Raw genomic sequence first — 22,786 nt, forward strand, 5'->3', positions numbered from 1 at the left:
GCATCTTCTTTGTCCTTGACTCTCCTTTGCCCAGCATAGTGTGTACTACCATCACAGTATAAATGGCTTGAAAGAATGAGTGATTTTTATGAATGAGTGAAAACCAGGGATGACAGAGCTACAAGAATAAGACACACATATTTGAACTGGAATTGGGGTTTCTTGGATTCCTTGCTTCTCAAAATTCTTGACATCTGCCAGAGAGATGTAAAGGGACTGGGATTGAAGAATGTCAGAAGTTGTCCCCTAAATAAGACTTACCATCTTCACCCATCCCAATCATTCCATACATTTCCTGACTGTAAATCAAAATAAGAACACTGTTTCAAGATTTGACTCCTCAATGAAGTCAGAATACCTCAACACAAGCTACTTTCTACTTCTCTACTCTTCTTTGCTCAAGAATTTTTCCTAAGTTGTGAGTTCCAAGTCATAAGCTCTGAAATAAATAGGGGGAAAATCATTTTTTTAAGTTGATGAAACCACATGCAATTATTTGCCTTTTTTTCTTCCTCTGGAGTTACTAAACTTTCCCCCTGCCACAAGAGATCCTAAAAAGCAAAACTAGAAGTAGCATCAAGATCCCCTCCCCAAGAGTCTCCAAAGTGTCTAATCAAATATCTTTCCTCAGTGTCCACCTGCAACCCCTTTCCTGAGAACCTCAGCTCCAGGGGCTGCCATAGCTTCAGCTGTGAGGGGGATATTGAGATCTAGCAAAAGACCTTAGCAATGCATCCTTCAAGTTAACATGGAAAGTATATGTCTATCTCTTCCATTTTTCCATTTTCCTTAAGAGTAACTCAGCTGCTTGCTGTGGAATACAATTGTTATGGGAGAACTGGAAAGACAGAACTGAGGAGGAACTTAGTTGCAGGCAAAAGGAGATGGATTTTGTGTTTGTTGATTCCTCCTTGATAGCTGATCTGGAATGTTCAAAATGTCTAAGGAGCTCAGCCTGAGATCCAGTACTATAGGCTGATCCAGTAATACAACTGTAATGACTAAGCCATGAGGTTCTCCCAAGACCAGTCTCTGTGTATCCTTGAGGTCTCAGAACCACAGGAAGTCAAGACTCCTCATCATGGCACTCCTCATGGGTGACTCTCAGGGAGTTGTCCTGGCTATGGGGATGTGACAAGGCCATGACCATATGGCTGTGCTCTGTCATCACAGGTGACTGCTCTGAGCATGGGGCCTGTGGAGCCCCTGAGCTCATGAGGAAAAGGAGGGGTGAGAGAGGAGCAACTCATCAAGGTGAAGGTGAAATTAATGAGCTCCATCACCTGGTGAAGTTTTCCAAGACAGGTAGATAGGTAGGGATGGGGCTAGGGCAGAGCCTGATATCCACTATTATTACATGAAGGGCAGAGAAACTGTCCATTGATAGTCATTGACAAAAATGTTTATATTCTTTAAAACTATCCCAAAGTATATTGTGTTATTTTTTCAACTAATGCCCCCCCACCTCATTCCTCTGCTACCCCAGCCCACCTCCCACTCCCACTGCTGCCAGTAATTCAGGGATACAACCCATGGGAGGGAGCAGGAAATGTTTTCCATGCTTGCTGCTATTTTAAGGATGACACTTGCTTCTCATAGGCATAAGACACAAGGAAATAAATGCTCATTTTTTTCAGCAAAATCTAAACCACATCACCTTTTTTTTACATGGCACTTTAATTCTGTAAAGGAACCATTAATCACTGGTGTAATTTTTATACGTTTAATTTTATGATGATAGTAGAGCTGAAGTAATGAAAAATTCATGTCTGATACTATAATAAAATCCCCTGGGAAGATATAACTCAGATTTTATTTTAAACTTCATCTTACACGAACTAGATATAATCAGATCTATCTTATTAAATGTAATATTCATAACTTACCACCTTCATCAATATCATCTTTAGCAATACATTGTATAAATCCTCTTCATGACCCCCATCAATTATCTCAAACTTTTCACATTTGTAGGTGTAGGGGCAGAATAGGATGGGCAAAGAGCAGGTTTTCTAGGATTCGAGCAGACCGGGTAAAGGAGGAGTCCTAGAGCCCTTGGTGGCTTTCTCAGCCTTTTATTGAGCTTTTCATGTAGTGTGGCGAACAGGCACACGGCAGGCAGGTGTGCCGGGGTACCAGGAGGCCAATAGGCCTCCAAGCCCCCAGCGAGTCTTCAATCTGGGCTTCTCTCTCTTCTAGCTTGCTTTCTCCCCTTCTCTCTCCTGCTTCTCTCCTGCTTTTCTCAGTGACTTTATCAATACTCCTCCCATGGCCCACAGAAGTAAACAACACAACAATGTAACAACTGCAGGTGCCAGATCAGGCAGGGCAATCCTAATGGTGGAGGGCAGAAAAGCCTGAAAAACCATTTTCCCTACAGTAGACAATTGTTGGAGGTGGCCACCCTGCGTAGTGAGCAAAAGGGCCTTGACCCGAGTCTCTAAGGCATGTGAAAACACATGCGTCTGGGAGGACGTTGGTGTTGAGAGCCTGGAAAGTGACCTGCGTGGAGTCGGGCTTCTACATCTCCACAATCTGAGAATAACAAAATGGAGAGATCCTGCGCAGTAAGCAGAAGGGCCTTGACCTGAGTCCCTAAGGCATGTGAAAACACATGAGTCTCGGAGGAAAACCTCTTGGTGACAGGACTCGGTGTTGAGAGCCTGGAAGTGAACTGCGTACATCTCCACAGATTGACAACAACAAAATAATGAGCGAACTTCCCAGGCTCAGGCTAGGAGGCGATAAGATTATGTGTGTGAGAACTAACCGCCCGGTATCCTACTGTCTGAAGTAAATAGATAATAGTAAGAAAATAGACTAATCATTCATACGTGTTATCATTGTGTGGTATGCTTTGATGTTACATCTGCTACAATTAAAATAGTATATAATGAGCACTAAGACAATAAAGATTTGCTGCATGCTGGACATGACAGTCCTCCATGTCTGATTTCCTTCACCGCCGTGGTTCAGGTTCGGACTCACTAGAAGTCCACAAGTGGCGCCCGCATACAGGGACCTGAAGTTAATACCTCCCACCCAGAGTGACGAGGTGACGGCAGCGGCGGGTGATAGTTTACACAAGGTGGTGAGTAAACAAGGGGAAAATAACAGAATGGGGTATTCTTCTTCTCATCTTCCTACTTTTGCTTCTCTGTTGAAACATTTATTGGCTGAAAATGGGGCAAAAGTCCCGCTCTCTCAAATTCTTGAATGTTTGAATGTTGTGACTGAATTTAATCTTTGGTTTCCTGGTACTGGTACTTTTGATCTTGGATCATGGGACCGGGTCCGAGAGACAATAGTCCGGAAATATAAGCAGGGGGAGCAGATCCCTGTAAAGTTTTGGTGCACATGGGCTATACTTAGAGTAGCTATGTTAGTTGTCGACGGAAAAATCCGTCCTGACGCAGCCGTTTTGGTTCAAACGGCGCAGGAATCTTTACATAAGTATGACCTTGATGATGACACTCTGGCTAAGGCAGCTCAAGCTGTTCAGCAATCTCTAGAAGATTGTGATGATGATGTTCCTTTGCAAGAATCCAATAAGGATGATCAAGGGGCTCAGCCTTTTGTTGTAGCTGTTAATAATTCTGCCAAACCTTTTACAAATAATGTCACCAGAGGAGTGGTATTCAATGTTGCAGCCTGCCTTTAAACAGGGGCGTAGACAGTGCTCAAGACTTAAACCAGCTGCAGAGAAGTTAGGAGAGTTTACTTTAGGGAGCTCAACTTCTCAAGGACTTCAAATCAGGTCTCCCATCCCTCTTCATGAGGAGGAGGAAATGAAAACAACAAGGTCTCATAAAATTCGGCCTGAGGATGTGTCTTTACCTGACACTGGGGAGGAGGCTAGGTTCCCCCCACTAGAGTTTTGTCATTTGTTCCTTTTAGAAAAAAATAAAAAGAAAAAAGGTCTTTCTCAATAATAGTATTCAAAGTTCATTCACAATTGTTAAAGTGAAAGAAAATGGTTAAATTTGACTATATGAGACTATATGACTATAATATGACTAAAAGGTTTTTATTAAAATAGTATAAACCCACTGCAGGGGACAGGTGGGGCTGCCCCTGGTCTCAACAAGCAGCTGCCTGGATTTTTTTTTTTTCCAGTGTTGCGATCACTGGCAGGTCTCTACTGCCTTCCCATTGTGGAGGACTGGACTTTCCTTTTGTCCACCTTAACAAACTATTTTGGTTCATTCTAGGAAAAAAGTTCTATTTCCCTGGGTGTTTCTCATTTTAAAGTCTACATTGTTTAAGGTAAAAACTGTGGGGTAACTTTGGACTTGCAAATAAACTATACAAAATGTTTATTGGTGAAATAAAAGCTTTTAAATTTACTTATTAGACCTATAAAAGGTTACATTTCTTGTTAAAACTAATTAACCTGGTAAAATATACAGTATTAATACAGACATTTTTGAGCTAAATTCTAAACCTCAAATTTTGATAAAAGCCTACAAACAGGCAGACTGTAAAAATTTACCTCTTCTCCTGTTCTCAAGATAACAGTGTTCTTTTATGTTTTAAAATATGCCTGTTCCCAGTGAGATAATGTGTTAACAACCTAAAGCCAAAAAATCATTTCTTAAAAATATAAACTCCCAAAATATTTTCTTATCAAAAAAGTTAGTAAAAACTGCCGTGACTGCTGTGGTCTCGAGCCCAAGGTCTTTGGTAATAATTAAGATTAGATACTTATTCTGTGTACAGATTTTAGCTGTTAACTCATTAAAAACCTCAGTATCTTCACACATATTGGTAAAATGACTATGTTTTAAAATATATACATATGGCTAAAATTTTATATGCATATCAAGAGATCTCTGTGTCTGTTTGTGTCTGTCTTTGTGTCTTTGTTTTGTTTTGTTCTTTACCTCCGGGAGGACTAATTATAAACGGCGCCTATATAAGTTCTCATAAAAACAAATTTTAAGATCAATCATGATCCAAATTTTTAATATACAAAAACTAGTTCAAATTTTATAATATAATACAAATCATGTATGTCTTAAAGTTATAATGTTAAATATTAATAATAATCTACTCTTTTTAAATGTATCTTTAAAGTATTTTTCTTTCCTTGACTAAAAATATATACTTATAATTTTTTGTCATATTAACTTTACCAAGTGAAACTCAGCTATACTGTTTTTAAGTCAATTTTAAAAATCTGCAATGTTTAAAGCAGCATTTTGGGGTGACGAACACACAAAGCATCTTCTTATGTTCTGAACTACTGAAAAGAAACCACCATCATAATTTGTTGAAAGTTTTAGTGGTGTCTGAAGAAAAGAGGAAGAACAAGTGATCGTAAGTAAAAAAAAAAAAAAAAAAAGGAAAGGGAGAATAGGTTTGTCTTAAAATTAAAATGTCTGGTTGTGCCAGAATGGGGAAAAAACAGAGAAAAAGCTAAAATTGAGAGTATGTAGTAAGTGGTAGAAGGTTTGAGGGGAAGTAAATTTTATTTGCCTTGGTTTATAAAACCTGCAAATAATGGGTTTGAAGAGAAACAATGATATGTGTTGGAAATTTAACTGTATTGCATTATTTGATCAATTTATTCATTTGATGGAAAAAAGACTAATTAATACTGAAGCCTGCTTTCAGGTGGCCACACAGGCCATTTCAGTAAAAATTGCCCTCAGAAATCAGGAATTGCTTCTAGAGAAACTAATTCTCCTAATGCTGCAGCTCCTCCTAAAACCTTATGTTCCCAGCTTTAAAAAATTATGTACATGTCTCTGTAGACATCTTTTCTCATTTGATTATGGCTACAGCTAAAACCGGAAAAGCCTTTAAAAATGTGTCTCAACATTTTATGTTTTGCTTTGCTTGTGCAGAAAAGCCTAAACTATTAAGACAAATAATGCACCTGCTTACACCTCCTTTGTCTTCAAAAAATTTTTAATTCATTTAACTTGTGGAAGAGGCTATGCTTGTATTTTTCTACAGGACACTGTTCGATTTGCCTTTAAGGTGCCCTCTTTAAATAATGGACAGCCTGCCCAGCGATATCAATGGAAGGTGCTGCCTCAGGACATGGCAGATTCTCCTATTATGTGTCAGTTTTATGTTGACAAGGCTCTAGTTAGTTCACGGCAGCAATTTCCAAATGCTCGCATTTTACATTATATGGATGATATTTTAATAGCTGCTGACAGTAACTTTGTCCTTTCTCAAGTTGTACAGTTTTTATTAATGGGATTTCCAAAGTTTGGTCTTTTAATAGCTCCCAAGAAAATTCAAACCTTATCACCTTTAAAATATGTCGGTGGCCTTGTTGGCCGGCACACTGTGCGACCTCAGTGCATGAAACTGCAACAAAAGCATTTAAAAACCTTAAATGATTTTCAAAAGTTACGTGGAGATATTAACTGGTTACGCCCTACGTTGGGCATTCCTAATTATGCTTTAACCCATCTTTTTCAGACAATTTAATTTTTTATACACTGAAAACTGAAAGTAAAGGGGGATTTTTTTTCACATTAAGTATGAGTCTCATGATCTCAACTACTTTAGGTTCTCTTGGTACTTTGCTCATTAACATAACCCTACCTTAGCCTCAGTTCGCTTAAGGACTGCACCAGACAGGGCAGGATCCCATCTTCTGTCTATTTCCTAACACATCTCATTCCCAGGGTCCAGTGGTCTTAGATCACCAAATATTCCCAGTAGTCAGGAGCACATTAAGTCTGAACAAATCATTACACTTGGGAATAAGAAACAGATGCCCAAAAGACAGAGGTATCTGGAGACATTTGTATCAGAGTGAATCACATGGTATCAGACACTATTTACTTCTCTGATGTCTGTCCAGTTAAACTTGAAATGTTCAAGGTCAGGAAATGTTTCACAGCCCAGCATTACACTGCAGCAAAAATACAAGGGGCAGAACTGAGGTTAAGCACCTGAGCTGCATGAATGAAAGGGAAAGGGCAGGTGTCCAACACAGCTGGGAGCAGTCATCAGGATTTCCTGTTTCCTCTTCCCAGACATCTTGGCAAGCATGCAGGAGCAAACTGGGGAGCAGGAATGGGAGTATGTGGCCCTGTCACACTCCCTGCATGAGAAATCAGCTGCGTGCTCAGGCCCTGCATCACACCCTGCCCAGGATAAAAGGGCTCCTGCTCTGGGCTCCCCATGCACAGCCTCCTCTGGAACAGCCTCTCCTGCCTCCTCTGCACCCGGTGAGTATCTACAAGGGTCACAGTCTCAGCTGGGAGTGCTGGGAACACAGCTCAGTCTACTGCAGGGAAGCAGAGGTGTCTGATGGAGAAGAAGCAAGAGGAGGACCTTGGAGGGGAGCTGGGGACAGTGAACAAGGAACCTGGGTGGGAAGCATCAAGATCTGTGGCACCGGCTCCCCCCATGGGCATGTACCGGGACATCCTCCAGGAGTCACTGCCCAACTGGATATAGTGTTTCCAGGAAGACAGAGAGAAGACAGAGAGACAAGCCAGTTAGAAGATAGCAGCATCATTGCTAGAAGGAAGCTAGGTGAGGGAAATGTTTTGCCAGGGCAATTTAACTCGAAGCTGGTTTCCATTTTCCCCCTAAATCACAGCTCAGGAATCAGCAGGTAGAAGGGACTGGGGCTTTATAAAACCCTTCACAGAGGAGACACTGACGCGGAGTTTTTGCACTGACCATTTGCTTTAATTTCTTCAGGCTCACCCACCTCCTGCCACCATGTCCTGCCAGCAGAACCAGCAGCAGTGCCAGCCCCCTCCCAAGTGCCCCACACCCAAGTGCCCCCCCAAGAGCCCAGCGCAGTGCTTGCCTCCGGCCTCCTCGGGCTGTGCTCTCAGCTCTGGGGACTGCCATGGCCCCAGCTCTGGGACCGGCTGCTGCCTGAGCCTCCATGGGAGCCACAGGTCCCATGGGTGCAGGCGCCAAAGCTCTGGCTCCTGTGACGGTGTCAGTGGGCGGCAGTTGGGGGGCTCTGGCTGTGGCTGAGGCTCTGGGGGCTGCTGCTGACCTGGACTCCTGATGCCGAGACAAAGGATCAGAGGAGACAGCTCCAAGGGTGGTCCTCACCGTGTCCTTCACAAGCCCCCACTGCTGTGCCCCCTGCCTGTGCTGAAACATTGCTGGAGTGTATCCAGCTTTCCTCAGTGGCTCCTCTGAAGAGCCCCCAGAATGCACCTTGGTGTCTGTCAGAACTTGGTGTCTGTCAGTATCTGCCCACCCATGTCATCTCCCGTGTCTGAGCCTGAAAAAATATTTTTTTTTTGCCCAGCAAAGACTCTCCTTGACTTTGCTGAACCCAGGCTGCTCTGTGTGTCCTGCCTCCCCTGGGCCCTCCAGCACCACCACCTGGCATGCGGAGCAGGTCCTGACTCCAGGCCAGAAAAGAGCCGTCCAATTCCTCTGACAGGGCTGAGATGAGGAGGGATACTGGTTTGAGGCGACACCAGTGTGAGGCCTTATTTGCCATGGTGTGGGTACCATCTATGACTCCTGCCCGGAATCTGTGGGAGGTGACTACACCCTCAGAATATGGAGGATATTCCAGGACCCCCAGCTAAGAGACGGGGAATGAGGAGGCAAAGAAACTAATAAAGTAATAACCAAAAAATTGTTGTGAGATGGGGCTGGAGAGGTAAGGCCCCCTGATGACTACTAACTCAACATCTTTAATAAAGATCTGAGGGCAGGAGAGTCAAAACTGCAGAGCTCACAGATGCACGGGGGAAATGCAGCGGGGCTTTCTCAGTGTCAGGTGGGAGGAAATTGGGAGGAAAACTAAAAGCACTCCTGGGGCCTCCCTGGTGGTGCAAGGGGTTAGCACCGCACTATGAAGCAGTCCGCAGCCTCTGCAGCATGAGTTCGATTCCCGGCCGGCCAGGGAGCAACTCACATGGCGCAGCAGACCTCTCCTGTCTTGATCGCTGCTCCCCTCAGCAGTGTATTTCAGTCAGTCTGCCTGCTCTGTTCCCCACTCTGTCTCTGGTGAATCTTCTCACCCCCCGCATCTCTGGCCTATACCACAGCTCTTGTAAGCATAAATAAATAAATCTTAAAAAAAAAAAAAACCACTTGTGTGGTTTTAAAAATGAAGATAATCTTGGGCCTCCCCGGTGGCGCAGCGGTTGAGCGCTGGGTTGCGAAGCTGCCCACAGCTTCTGCAGTGCTGGTTTGATCCCCGGCAGCTCCCCGGCCACCAGAGGAGGATCCCACATGGCGCTCAGACCTCTCCTGCAGCCCGCTGCTTCCCTCAGCAGTGTACTTCGGTCCTTCTGCCTGCTCTGCTCCCCACTCTGGCTCTGGTGAATTCTCTCACCCTCCCGCGCTTCTGACTGTACCCAGTGCTTGTATAAATAAATAAACAAACAAATAAATAAATAAATAATGAAGATAATCTTAAGATCAAATATTTACTTAGCGTTTACTCTGAGTCAGACATGGCTCTCACTGGCAGGCATGTTCGTCAATCAATCCCCCAACAACCCTGGCTTGTGGGTTCTCTTATTAGCTCTTGTTACAGATGGGGACACATAAGTCCCACACATATTCTTGACTTACCACATAACAGTCTGGCTGCTGGATCATCAATACAACTACCACACCATTCTGAATTTTTTCCAAGTAAGTAACAGAATTATTTCTAAATTACTTTTTTCAGCCAGCTCAAAATGTTGAATATAAATTTTTAACACTATACCAAGATTCCAAACCACTTTAAGTGGTTTCTTAGAAATAGCACCCCATCAGGGGAAAGGAGGTGCTGTCCCTGAGTAGATGAAAATGTAACCATCAGCTGCCACATGTCCTCACCCCTGCTGAAACCCCTATTTTCTATTGATCCAAGAGTGATATTCTTCATTGCCTGAGAGTTGCTGAGATTATGGTAAAACAAAACGATACTCAGATCTGAGCCAGGATAGTTCTTAAAATAAAACTATTAATTAAAAACTAAAAAATTAGTAAGACATCATAGATTTCCACCTCTAGGTATATAGCCAAAAGAATTGAAAGCAGGGATTCAAACAGATATTGTACACCCCTAGTCACATCGGTGCCCCATCTGCATAGCAGCACTACTCACAATAGCCAAAGGGGGTTATCAACTCAAATGTCCATCAACAGATGAATAGATAAATGAAATGTAGTGTACATGTAGGTGGAATATATCTGATCTTAAGAAGGAATGAAATTCAGACTCATGCTACAACATGGGTGAACCTTAAGAACATTATGCTAAGTTGAATAGCCAGATAAAAAAGGAAAATATTGTATGTTTCCACTAATATGAAATACCTATTAAATACAGAAAAAAAGAGCCCAAATATACAGTCTTTCCTGCCAGGTCCCATGCAGACTAAGCAATTTTTTAAGTTTCAACTTTTCCCCAAAGTGTGATCCTACCCTGTCAACCTAGGTCCTACCCTGTCAACCACACTGTCAGCACCAGTGAGGTCATCTGCATGCTAAAGGCCCCTGCTTCTCCTCTAGGGTGATGTGCCATTGAAGTAATCTTTTCTTTTGGGCCTCCCTGGTGGTACAGGCGGTTGAGCGCCGCACTGTGAAGCTGTCCGCAGCCTCAGCAGCACCGGTTCAATCCCAGCCGACCGGCGAGGGTCCCACATCGTGCGGCAGACCTCTCCTGTCATGCCCGCTGCTCCCTGTAGCAGTGTATTTCTTCAGCCTGCCTGTTCTGTTCCCTGCTCAGTCTCCAGTGAATCCTCTCACCCTCCCGCGCCATATGGCCTGTACCCCGGTTCTTGTATAAAAATAAATAAATCTTAAAAAAAAAGAAATAATCTTTTCTTTTGCTGAGATCCTTGTCCCATCCTCTTGCTGCCTATAAATTTCCTCCATTTTTGCATGTGAAGCCCCATGTGGATATTTAATGAGGCAAAATATATCCCCAAATTCATAGATTTTGTTTTTTAATATATCTAGAGCAGTCCAATTCAGAAAGACAGAAAGTAGAACAGAGGTAGCATGGACTTTGAGGAGAAGGAAAATGGAGAGCAATTATCGAATTACTAAGGTTTTTCTTTGGAAAGATGAAAAAGTTCTGGAAATATAGTGGCACTGTGCGCATGACATGATGTGACATGACGAATGTACTTAGCACCACTGGATCGAACACCTAAAAATGGTAAATACGTTTTGCATATTTTACCATAATTTTTTTAAAAAGATAAATTAGAACCTGAGCAAAAGTCAAACTGTCGATCCTCGGCCTGCCAGGGAGCAACCCACATGGTGCAGCAGACCTCTCCTGTCTTGATCGCTGCTCCCCTCAGCAGTGTATTTCAGTCAGTCTGCCTGTTCTGTTCCCCATTCTGTCTCTGGTGAATCCTCTCACCCCCCGCATCTCTGTCTCTGGCCTGTACCCCAGCTCTTGTATGCATAAGTGAATAAATCTTAAAAAAAAAAAGTCAAACTGTCACAGGGCCACATGAATTGATGGAACTAAAAGTTTTTTAAAGCCTGTGGGAAGTGGCAAATTAGAAGTCACTTTCCCCTTTCACGTCCATGGGAATCCAGTTCATTACACTCCAGGATCAAGAATATAATGGAGACCATCTGTCAGATGGGGCTGATGGCAGATCTGCTCTGAAAAATACCTCTCCCTGAGTCTTGAGGAGCATCAGGCAGAGAAGGCACCAAGCACATAGAACCTGGAAGTCAAAGGGCAGGAGCTTGAATTTTATTCCAAATGCCAGGGTGTTTTAAAGTAGAGGGACAGTGTCTAATCTGGCCCAGGCATCACTTACTTGGATAACTATTTCCCACAGGGGGTGTGGGGTTGGGGACAGAAGTGGAAGGAGAAGGAGAGGGGTTAGGGTGGTGGGGTGCTGGCCATGTGCCTGCTTGCAGAGCCTCACTTTTGCAGCAACCACCCCAGTAGTGATTTGAAGCCAAGTTCTGTCCTGGGTACATCTTCCTTAATCTGAGAAGTTAGGGGGCAAAGAAGGCTTAAAAGTCATTCAGTCTGTATAAAAGCAGCCTGTCAGTCTCAGGGAGGAAATCTGCTTAAATCCTCCAAAGGGTGTTTGTCTCCTACACAATTCAACCCCTAGGGCTGCATTTGTCCTGCCTCCCTCTCTAACCACAATCCCAGCCCCGCCCTTGCCTGCCAGTGCTCTGGGTCATCTGTAGCTCCTGGAGGCCCACACTCTGACTTGTGCAACAGGGCTTAATGTGGAATGCCCTGTGGCCTGGAGAAGATTTACCCATCCTGCTGGACCCAGCCCAAACCCCAACTCTTCCATGAAGTCTCTTCCTCCTGGCCCTCCACACATTCCCCCAATTCCCATGTCAGGTCAGAATCAGTGGGTACATGCACTCCAGTGCCTGTCACTGCTCATCTACCTGCCTTCTCCTCTCCTCGTGAACCCTAGGATCTCCATCTGTCACTGCTCTGCCAGACCTTATGCAAACTTGCACTTAGGGTGCTGTGCAGCTTTCTCTAACAGGAGCAAGCATGGAGATAATAGGTGACCAGGTGCAGGCTGGCTTGGGCCCTATGTACTGATTGCTTTGACACCCCAGGAACCACTGTGCCTGATTCCGTCCCCCAGGGACCCAAAAAGACCCTCGCCTGGACGGGACCTGTTCAGAGGCACAGAGCCAAAGAAAGGCCCATACCTGGGCCAAAGACAGTCATCAGTAATCCATGCATGGAAAGGGAGTCAGACAAAACACAACCACAGCTCCACCCACATCAGCTGGGCCCAAATCCCTGCGAGAGTGACCAGAGCCACCCAGCGGCCATCCAATGCTACTGCTTCCCGGTGCCTCCCCAGAGACCGCTTCCAAATCCTGGCCCTGACCCAGCTGACCACATAATTGGTAGCTCCAGGAGGCAAAAGTCACCCTAGGAAGTTTTTAAAAGGAAACTATAAATAGAATAAAAGCTTAGAATATATATTCAACTTGTTAATTTTATTACATATTATTAGCGCTACATAGTTCCCATGTAGTACAAATGCAAAAAATTCTAATCTATTAAGAAATAAAAAAATTCCTGGTTTTGAAAAATTGAGGAGGGACAAAGGCAACACACAAAAGAACTGCAAAAGGCCATAAATATAAGAATATGTTCACCTTCTTTAATAAAGCACACACACAAAAATTCCCACCTGTCTTCTGTAGTTACCAGATTCTAGGCACTTGAGGTTGTGAAAAATGGGTACATAATTACTAGTGGCAGTGACCAACTCAGCGGCATGTGGAGAAACCTTAAAGTCATTGGGTTTGACAGAATAATATCTATCTTTAGGAAAATGTCTCTATTTAAATCAATGGAGATTTTTTTAGAACGTGTGTGTCATTCTTATAAAGGGGCGATCGAATTTGTTCAACAATTAAAGAATAGTTAACTAAAATATGGTGTGCCCAGAAAATGGATGAAATAGTTCTTAGTCATTAAAGCCACATTCAAAGATGAACAGATTCTACCGTGAAATTGTGAGAATACAGAGAATATTACCCCAAAACAGCATGTACTGTATACAGATGGTATTGATTTTGCATTCACACACAATATTTTTCACATTTGCATAGTTTTCAAAAATTTAGCAAAGGTGTATTAACTTTATCCTTAAAAGAAAATAGGCAGGAGGAGATTCCCAAGAATTAGGGGTTCTCTCTCGTGCTGCCTGGCCCACAGGGTTTAAGGTAATTGACAGGGAAAAGCCATTCCTGTCATTGTGTTGTATGAACTCCACAAACAGGTTTTATGGACCCCACCCCCACCCCAGACAAAGATCCAAGACACCAAAGGCTACAAATCCCATGTCATCACCACAGAAGGGAGGATTGCTGGGAACTGAGGGTGGAGTTAAGCAGCCAGGCTTGGTATAGTACCAGACATGTGGGCCTTGGGGGTGCTTGGCTTTTCATCAGCTGTCAGCGTGCTATTGGGGTTCCAGCTCAGTGGAACTGGTAGGACGCATTCACCAATTTATCTCTCTCTCCCTGTGTTATTCCTTTCTTCATTTCCCCTTTTTGTAAATAAACCCTTTATTACCTTTTTGTGTGTGTGCCTGCAGTTGAGTCTCATTATAAGTCCCTTGTAAGCGCATGGGTGAGGACCAATACTCAGGCCAACCCATTTCACACTGGGGTTACCCTGTAACAGCTGTAACAATGAAGAAACAGCCATCTGCTCTCCTCTGGCCACCCCAGTCAGTGACCGCGTCTCCTGGTCACTGCTGCGCAACTGCAGAGGAGCACCAGCGTCCTGGCCACTCACCCCAGCCTGGGCAGTCCTGCCTGGAAAGATCTGCTCTGCTGTGAACAAATTATGGATTTGAAGCCCTTTCTCACACTCTTGACTGACACATTGTCACTTTTGTTGTCATTATTTAAAAAATAAACAAATCCTTTAATTCCATTGTAAACCTGTGAACTGCCTATGACACTGAAACACTTTGCTTTTGAAATCTTATTTCAAACAACTCAAATGTTATGGGTCTATTTCTTTGGCTCTTAAGCAGAGAAGGGAAGCAGGCAAAGCCACCACTTCCCTCTTGACCCAGTTCTGAGCCTGCCTCAGGTCCTGCTCCACAAAAACTTGCCACCCACTGTCATTGATGCAGAGCAAAGTAAGGAAAAGACTGCTGGTGGGTAGCTAGTTACCTTAGGAGAAGGGCTAGCTTTTCCTGTGTGCTGGGACCACACACAGCTTTACCCAGCCTCCTAGTTTCTAAGGCCAGTCCAGTGAGGAGAGGCCTGGGAGCGGGTGGAGGCCAGGTTGAGTCCCAGGGCAAGTTAGGGTTAATCATGCAGTCAGGGACAGTGCAGGCAGGGACTTCAGGAGAGTTAAAGAGGCTTCTGAAATAAGGACAACAAAAGGAATAAGGGATACTCCAGAGATAAGGGCTACAAATTCCAAAGGGGGTTAATCAAACAAAAGACATTCCAGGACAAGGGCAATAAAGAAAAAGGACTCTAAGATAAGGGCTGGGACACAAGCTTAATTCTAGGCACAGAGACATTTAGGCAGTGGGTGATACCACCCAGAACTGACCAATCACAAAGTAACTGATGGGGCTATAGACTAACTAGGGAAAGAAGGCCTATATTCCCTGATACAGACTCCACTTCCACTCCCTGGCCCCTTCTTGGCCTGGTTCCAGCAGCCTGGGAGTCCCACTTTATTTCTGTTCATTTTCTCTTTAATAAACTTTTTCTTTCTCTAAACATTTGCCTCTTTCGCCTACTTGCCTGAGCGTCTGCAAAGTTACTGCTGCAGCTTGGTGAGACACCAACCCATGGTGGTCTAGTGGCTAGGACTCAGCGCTGCCACTGTAGCCTGGGATCCTTTCCTGGCTGGGAGACTAGGCCTGAAAACCTGAAATTAAGGTATCACAGGAAGGGGGAGAGGCCAGGGAAGGGGAGGCCTGGGGAGGAGAGAAGGCTGGGAAGGAAGATAAGTTAGGAAGGGGGAAAGGTTGGGGAGGAGCTTGGGAGAAACCCTTTGGGTTTTTCTCATCCTAGCCCACTTCTGGAAGTTGTAGTTCCTCTTTTCTCCTTTGTCAATTCAATTTAAAATTGAAAGGAAAAAAAAAAAAAAAACCCAATCATCTGTTTGTTAAATAAATCCTGTTGTTGACAGAAAAAATTACAGGAAAACAATAAAATTGAAAGAAAAAAGAAAAATAAGAAACCCATAGTCATTTTAAATTCATGAAGCATTTTAAAAGTTTTTGTTGTTAAATATCTTCCCAAACTGAAATGGGAAATTCACAGGATCTGCCCTGTTTCTTTTTTTCATTTGTTTTTAATTTTTTCAGGGTTTTTCCTAACTTTTTAAAACATTTGTTAAAGTAACTTTACACAATAACGTTATTTAAGTTTCAGGTGTGTATCATTATTAGTCAACATCTGTAATATCACGACCACCACTGAAGGGTCAGGCCTCTACTTCAGCACACAGGCCATGCCTTTGTAGACTTGTAAACTGTCATCCTCATTCATTTCAGAACTGCTTTTCTCTTGTAAATGGTGCCCATGTTTGCCTAAAGAGCGATTCAAAAAACAATGACATTGTGTACCTCTGCTCCACCTCAGCTAGTAGGAGCTAGCAGACACACACACACACACACACACACACACACTCCATTATTCACACATTTACCCACGTGTTTTCCTACCTCCAGACACCAAGCGCCACCTGGAGTCCAAAAATAGCTGGCATAAGTGTTTTACATAATTCTGTAGGTGGAGGAGGAATAATTACTTGAGCAAGAAGGTTGATTCCCTTGAATGTTTGACCTGAAGGTGACCACAAGGCGGTGTTTCCTTGATGCACTTCTTTGAGGTGCCTGTAGGGGGTGTTATGAGGCAGAGGAAGAAGCCCAGAGATTTGGATTCCAGTGCCCTTGCTTTAAACCCTATAGCGCTAAGTCCTCTCCAATAGAGGAGATGATGATGATGATAATCACTTTCCTTCCTAGTTAGACATGTTAAAATTAAGATTAAAGAAACTGAGTTAAACCTAAGCCTAATAAAAATAATTATGTATGGGAGAGAGATGGGACAAGGAAGGAAGCTGGACCTTGCTAGAAAGCGAGAAGGTTATAGTAGACCACTGGGATTGTGTCCAAAGACAGAGGTGTTGTGCCCAAGGTCAGCAGACTCCGCGAGCATAGCCTCCAAGAGCATAGCCTCCAAGAGCATAGCCTCCAAGAACCCAAAGACAGCTGATGCAAACGCAAAAGGGAGTTTATTTCAGACTCAAGTCCGGGTTCACGGCACCTACCAACGCAGTGGCAGATACCAAGAGCCCCGAACAAAAGGAAGCAGGGGTCTTTTAATAAGGTTAAATTATGCTGGCAGTTACTCATTGGCTGCAAGGATGCGTTCTCCAACTTTGCCCGGCTATCATTCTAAGCTGACTGGTCAGGCCAAGATGCAGCTCCAACCTGCAGCTCCAATTACAGCAAGTTCGCCCTCATTGGTGACCACAAGGTGGGGGTGGAGTGAGGGTCTTAACTATCTCTGGAATGCAGTCTTTTTCCCAGCAAAACCTAAAATTCTAAAATGGCAGTTACACAAAGCAATGGCTAAGAATACTTATGCTTGGTTCCACAAGAGGAAGATAAAAATTGGGGCAATTTGAACATTAAAAAGGATTATCATAGGTATTTATCAAACCACATCAAAAATTGAGAAATTCATGAATCCATAATAATAATTTGTTTTTTTAAAAAAATGGCTATCTTTGGAAATTGCTGTTACCAACTCATTATTTTTAAAATTGGCAAAAGAAAGAATTTAGCATTTAGTCTGCTAGCCTATCTAAACTGAATTTCAGGTTGCCACATACTTGAGGAGAGTTCCTTTTCATGAAAATAATTTCAATTAATAAATGAAGAATGGATGATAAAATTAGGAAAACACCATTTATTAATCTTTAAAGAGATAATGGTTCCCCTAACAGTTCTAGCCGGCAAGATCAGTCTGTGCTTCTAGCATTAGGTGAAAAGTTTATGGGCAACTTTAAAATGAATGAATAGAGATGGATGGTGCTAACACCACCCAAACCTACAGCTCAACCTTGACAACACAGCAAGTACAGCATTGTGACACAGGTGCCCCTTTAGGTACATTAAAAATTACGCGACATCACATTTGATGTAGATTTGCCCCTGCAAAAAAGTGAACTGGAATTTAAGCATGTGGATCTGGCTTAGTTTATATAAGAAAATAGTAGGGAATATGAGGACATCACAAGAAAGTTAAATAGCTCCAAAAAGCAATTTATCAAAATGAAAATGTGAATAATTCACATTTTGAATTCATAATTCAAGGTAAATTATGTTTCTTGGAAAATTACATGATGTGAAAGAGAAGATAAACAATAATAGATGAGAAAATTTTGACAGATCCACCCTTCAACAAATGTGCAGAACTTATTTGCATCCTAATTCAAGAAACCAACTCAAAGCACATTTTCTTAGGTAATAGTGGACACAAGGTAGATGTGTGGCAATATTAAAGGGGCATTGTAATTCTGTTAGGAATCATAATGGCTTTGATATAAGAAAGAAAAATGTCCTTATGTGTTAGAAATACATACTCTAGTCTCTAGTCAGGTAAAATGTGATCTGAATTTTGCACTAAAATGCTCCAGAAAAATAAGGGGATGGCACACTATTGGGAAAATGTTGATTTTTTTTAATCTGAGTGCTGAGTGATGGGAGGCTGGTTATCCATCCTCTCTTTTGGTACAGATTTGAAATTTTTCATAACAAAAGAATAAAATTTAAAAAAAATTATTAATGCATTAGATTAATGTGAAAATTCTCCATAAATTGTGATTTCTGTCCCATGTAGGGGACAGTATTGCTATGGATCAAACAGAAAGCAGCTGGCTAGTGCTGAGCCCATCCAGAGGGCAGCACTAGGGACCAAGAGCAGGAGCTGGGCTGCAGCCAGCCTCGGGGAGAAGGGAAGACGCGCTCTGCACCAGGGTGGGAGGACAGCAAGTCCTCTTCCACAGGTCCCTCTAAGGCTGATCCTCTGACTATGTGCCACAGTGTATCTTCCCCCACTAAACTACAGACTCTACCCTGTCACTTTCTATCTCATTACCTAGTTTTATTGTGTTCCCAGCTGTTACTGCTGTGTGCAATTATCTTTGCAGTGTTTTTGATTTGTCTCCCTCTTTAGAGGTTAACATCAAGGACAGGAACTTCATGCCCCATTCTCAATCCTGAGCACCTAGTATAAGACTAGGCAGTCATAGGCAGAGTTGAGGGGCCTAATAAACAGTTGTTGAATAAATAAATAATAGGCATTATATCATATTTAGCATAGTAAAAAATTGTAGGCATGACAATATCCAGTAATAAGGAGCAGATTAAATGGTGGATGTACATTAAAATGGAAAATTCTTCCCATATGGAAAGTATGCTAAGGATGAATGTCTATTGTCATGAAAAGATGTTGTGATATATTATTGGGTGAAAAGTTCAGATGAAAAAAAGAGTACTCACAGTGAATAAAATTTTGTTAAAAAGATTAAGTTTTCATAGAAAACTATCTAGAGGAAAACATACCTGGTATAAAAATGATTATCTATGGATATGAGTTTTACCTTTTGTGCACTTATGTTTGTACTTTTCTACAATGAACACAATTATTCAGTAATGAGGGGGAAGTTACATTAATATTAAAAATGTAATACAAAAAAATTCTAGCAAAGTTTTTGAAATGCAATAAGCTACCTTGTGAGGTGTTGGTCTGATTTTCTCTTTCTACATGTGCACAAGCATTAACCAAGTTACTGCAGATGGGACTTAAAGAAACACCAAACTGCAGTTAAGTATGGTAATAATATTCATAGTGTTGAAAAAAGCAAAAGAAAATAATATATTAATTCTCAGGCTACTTGGAGGATATTTCTTTATTTGCCTTTGGTTTTAAGCAGTTTTACTCTGATTCCTTTCTATAAGTACTTCTATAAAAAAAAATACTGTCATTTTTGGAGAATACTATGTCATTACCTCTTCAAGTAATTTATCTAAGCCATATTCTCTCTCTCCCTGCAACTTGTTGACATATATCTTAGACATTTTCGTGAAGTCCCATATATCTCTTAGGATCTCCTCTGTATTTTTTCATTGTTTACTCTTCATGCTTCAGCTTGAATATTTTCTGTTGACCTATTTTCCAAGTTAGTAATCGATGACTAATAAGCTCTTAAACCCATCTCCTGATTCCTTAGTTTCTGTTTTGTATTTTATTTTCTTTTGAAAATTCCATTTCATATTCTTTATAGATCCCAGGAGGGAAAAATGAAGCCACTGAGTTTTAATGGCCACTCAGAGATGAGACCTTAGACCTGAGAGATGCAGCGAGTTCAGAACTGGAAACTATATCATAAACCCAGAGAAAAGGTAAAATACCGACACAATACCACAAAGGAAATTGTCTATCTTGACCTAAGTACAAAATATAAAAATGAGTTGTCTTTCCTAAGAATTTGTAACCAAGGCCCTGCTCATAAGTGGATTTGAATTTTGCACTATGTTATTCAGGGACTCCCATTCAACTCATAAAAATAAGCAGTGGTCCCAAAGAGAAATCTCTGAAAAGACTTCATCTTAACCAAGACTGCAGAGACCTCCCAAAGATAGCGCTTTGCTAAAGAGGGCCGTGAAACCCCAAATTACAGTAAGTAAGATGTAGCAACCCTCTATAATCAAGATTCAAAGGCATAAATCCCCAAGAATTAGAGATGATAGATATATAAGATAAAAGCTATTCCATAATTGTGTTTAAAATTATTATTGAGATAAACCAGTTTAAAAAAAAAAGTGACTTTTCCTTGCCCTGAATTGTGGACTGTTTACTTCTGAAAGTTTTTTTAAAAAACTTTATCTAAACAGGCGATACATTAATCCTTTCTACTTAATTATTGATTGAGAATTAGTTATGGAATGGATATAATGTCAAAAATGAGTCCAGGCATTTTTTGATGTTTCTGAACTGGGTGGAGCACAGTTGATGGCTGCTTTGTATTGAGAACACACCACACCTTGATGTAATTTTCTGATGAGTACAAAGCACAAAGCAAGGATTAAATTATATAGTTTATGCTGTCAACAACCAATCAACAATTGTTTTTGAACAATTTCTATGTTCAAATCATGGTGCTGAGTAGTTAAGGAAACACCAAGGCATGGTCCTCAAAAGGCATAGTCTGGTAGCTGTGCGGGACATCTGCCTTGCTTAGCAATGAGGTGAGAATCCACACGCAGGGCCTGCATGTTGGCTTCCCTTTGAGTCGCTCTCATCTCTGTTGTGTTCCATCCACCACAGTCTCCTAAGAAGAACCAAATTTTTTTCCCTTGATGTCACAGCGGAGACAACTCAGAACTTTCAAAGAACCAACTACCTGTGCTAGCCATATTGTTTATTAGAAAACATTAAAATCTTTCTTTAAATCAAATTTAATTGATCTGCAATTTATGTACAAAACTATATAAATTGGGAAGGACAACTTTACACCTCAGCATGGACACACACTTCACTCGTCCTCCACCAAAGCTCCCTTGCCCCTACACTGTCACCTTACCTCCACCCCGACCCTCTGGTAATCACCATATATTTCAGTCTAGAGTTATTTTTGTTGTGTTTTGCCAGTTTGTTTTATTTAGTTATATATATTCCATAAATGGGTGAAACCATTCAGAAACCATTGAGAAACCCAAAAAAGTGTCGGGAAAAATAGACAAAACTTGCAAGCTGACCATAGATCTGAGGCACACGGCAGGGGAGGGGGAGTAAGAAGGGTCAAAACAGGGGAGGCCAAGGGACTATGGCAATGGGTCACGGATGCTATGATGGTGGGAGAACTACAGGGACCACACCTGAGGGGAGACATCAAATACTGTATAAAAATTAACAAAGATATAAGAAAACAAATAAATTAATCCAAAAATATTATTTTAATAGTAGAAAAAAGGGTGAAACCATCTAGTAATTCTGTTTGACTTACTGACTTATTTCATATAGCACAATCACCTCAAGATCCACCTAAATTATCCCCCAAAAAAACATGACTTCATCCTTTTTAATAGCTGAGTAGTATTTCATTGAGTATATGTACCACAGTTTCTTTATCCAGTTGTCTGTTGATGGTATTTAGATTGATTCCACATCCTGACTATTGTGAATAAGGCTGCTATGAACATAGAGATGCATAAATCTTAGAAAATTTTAAAACCTTTATGCCATAATCATCTTAAATATTAGAAATAATGGAACAAATGCCCTTTCAGTGTATATCTAGGTCTGCGAGAAAACAAGAAAAATCCCTAAGTTTCATAACTGAAGGCAGAATTGAAAATAAATACCAGTTAAAAAAAAAAATCTATAAGTAGATATGGTAGCTGCCTGATGGCAGAGAGTCTAGGTCATGAAGAGAAAGGAACAAGGTGGAAGAAATAAAGGGGATATCCTCCATGGACTAGAAAAAGGATACCACAGGGGACCTTCCTGGTGGCGCAAGGGGTTAGGTGTCAGCACTATGAAGCAATCCACAACTACTGCCATATGAGTTTGATCCCTGGCCCAGAGGTGACCCATTGGGCACAGCAGGCCTCTCCTGTCTTGTCCGCTGCTCCCCTCCGCAGTGTATTTCAGTTACTCCTCCTGTTCTGCTCCCACTCTATCTCTGGTGAATCCTCTCACCCCCCACCCCCGCGCCTCTGGCCTGAACCCCAGCTCTTATATGCATAAATAAATAAATCTCAAAAAAATGTTTAAAAAAAACAAGTATAAGGAAGCTCATCTGCCTTAACCTGGACTTTGGGGTAAGGGAAGAATAAGTTTAATAACCATCAGCCTATGCCTCTTATTAGTTTGCCATTCTTCCAAAGTATACTATATCTTTAAGCTGAGACTCTCTAAGCTAAGTAACTAGTATAAAAATTGTTTCCAGTCAGCAGCCCTTCTGCCCACCTGTGACTGTGCAGGTGTTTCTCTTTGCAAAACTCCCTTTCAGGGGCAGCTTTTTCTGCCTGCTTGTGTCCTTGCAAGTGTCCTTTATTCGTCTCTCCCTTTTTATAATAAACCTGCCCTTTTGCATATATATAAAAAAAATTGTTTCCAGGTTGGTGTCTTGGATATTTGGTAGGAACAAACCCAAAATTGAGAGGTACTTATCTTCAACATAAGTCATGTAAGAAACCCACAACTTGAGTCCCATTGAAGACAAACTCATGGTGGATTATTTTGCTTATAATTTTGAACAATGAGTTTATCTTCAATGAAAGTCAAGGTACTCTATAAACAGTAGGACTCA

At 41.9% G+C, this 22,786-nt stretch overlaps 2 protein-coding genes across 2 annotated transcripts in view; one reads left to right on the plus strand and one right to left on the minus strand.

The window, feature by feature from the left end:
* Positions 1-22,786, minus strand: part of LOC311177947 (late cornified envelope protein 2A-like) — a gene marked incomplete at both ends in the record, with an annotated part of 137,830 nt that overhangs the window by 101,041 nt on the left and 14,003 nt on the right. The gene's annotated exons all lie outside the window — the stretch shown is intronic.
* LOC311177231 (late cornified envelope protein 3C-like) lies at positions 7,699-7,965 on the plus strand (the record flags this gene model as incomplete). The annotated part of the gene is made up of 1 exon (XM_084243075.1): positions 7,699-7,965. One exon carries the CDS (start codon positions 7,699-7,701, stop codon positions 7,963-7,965), a length of 267 nt encoding a protein of 88 aa, XP_084099201.1.

Source organism: Talpa europaea, assembly GCF_964194135.1.
Source record: "Talpa europaea genome assembly, chromosome: 9".
Lineage (NCBI taxonomy): Eukaryota > Metazoa > Chordata > Mammalia > Eulipotyphla > Talpidae > Talpa > Talpa europaea.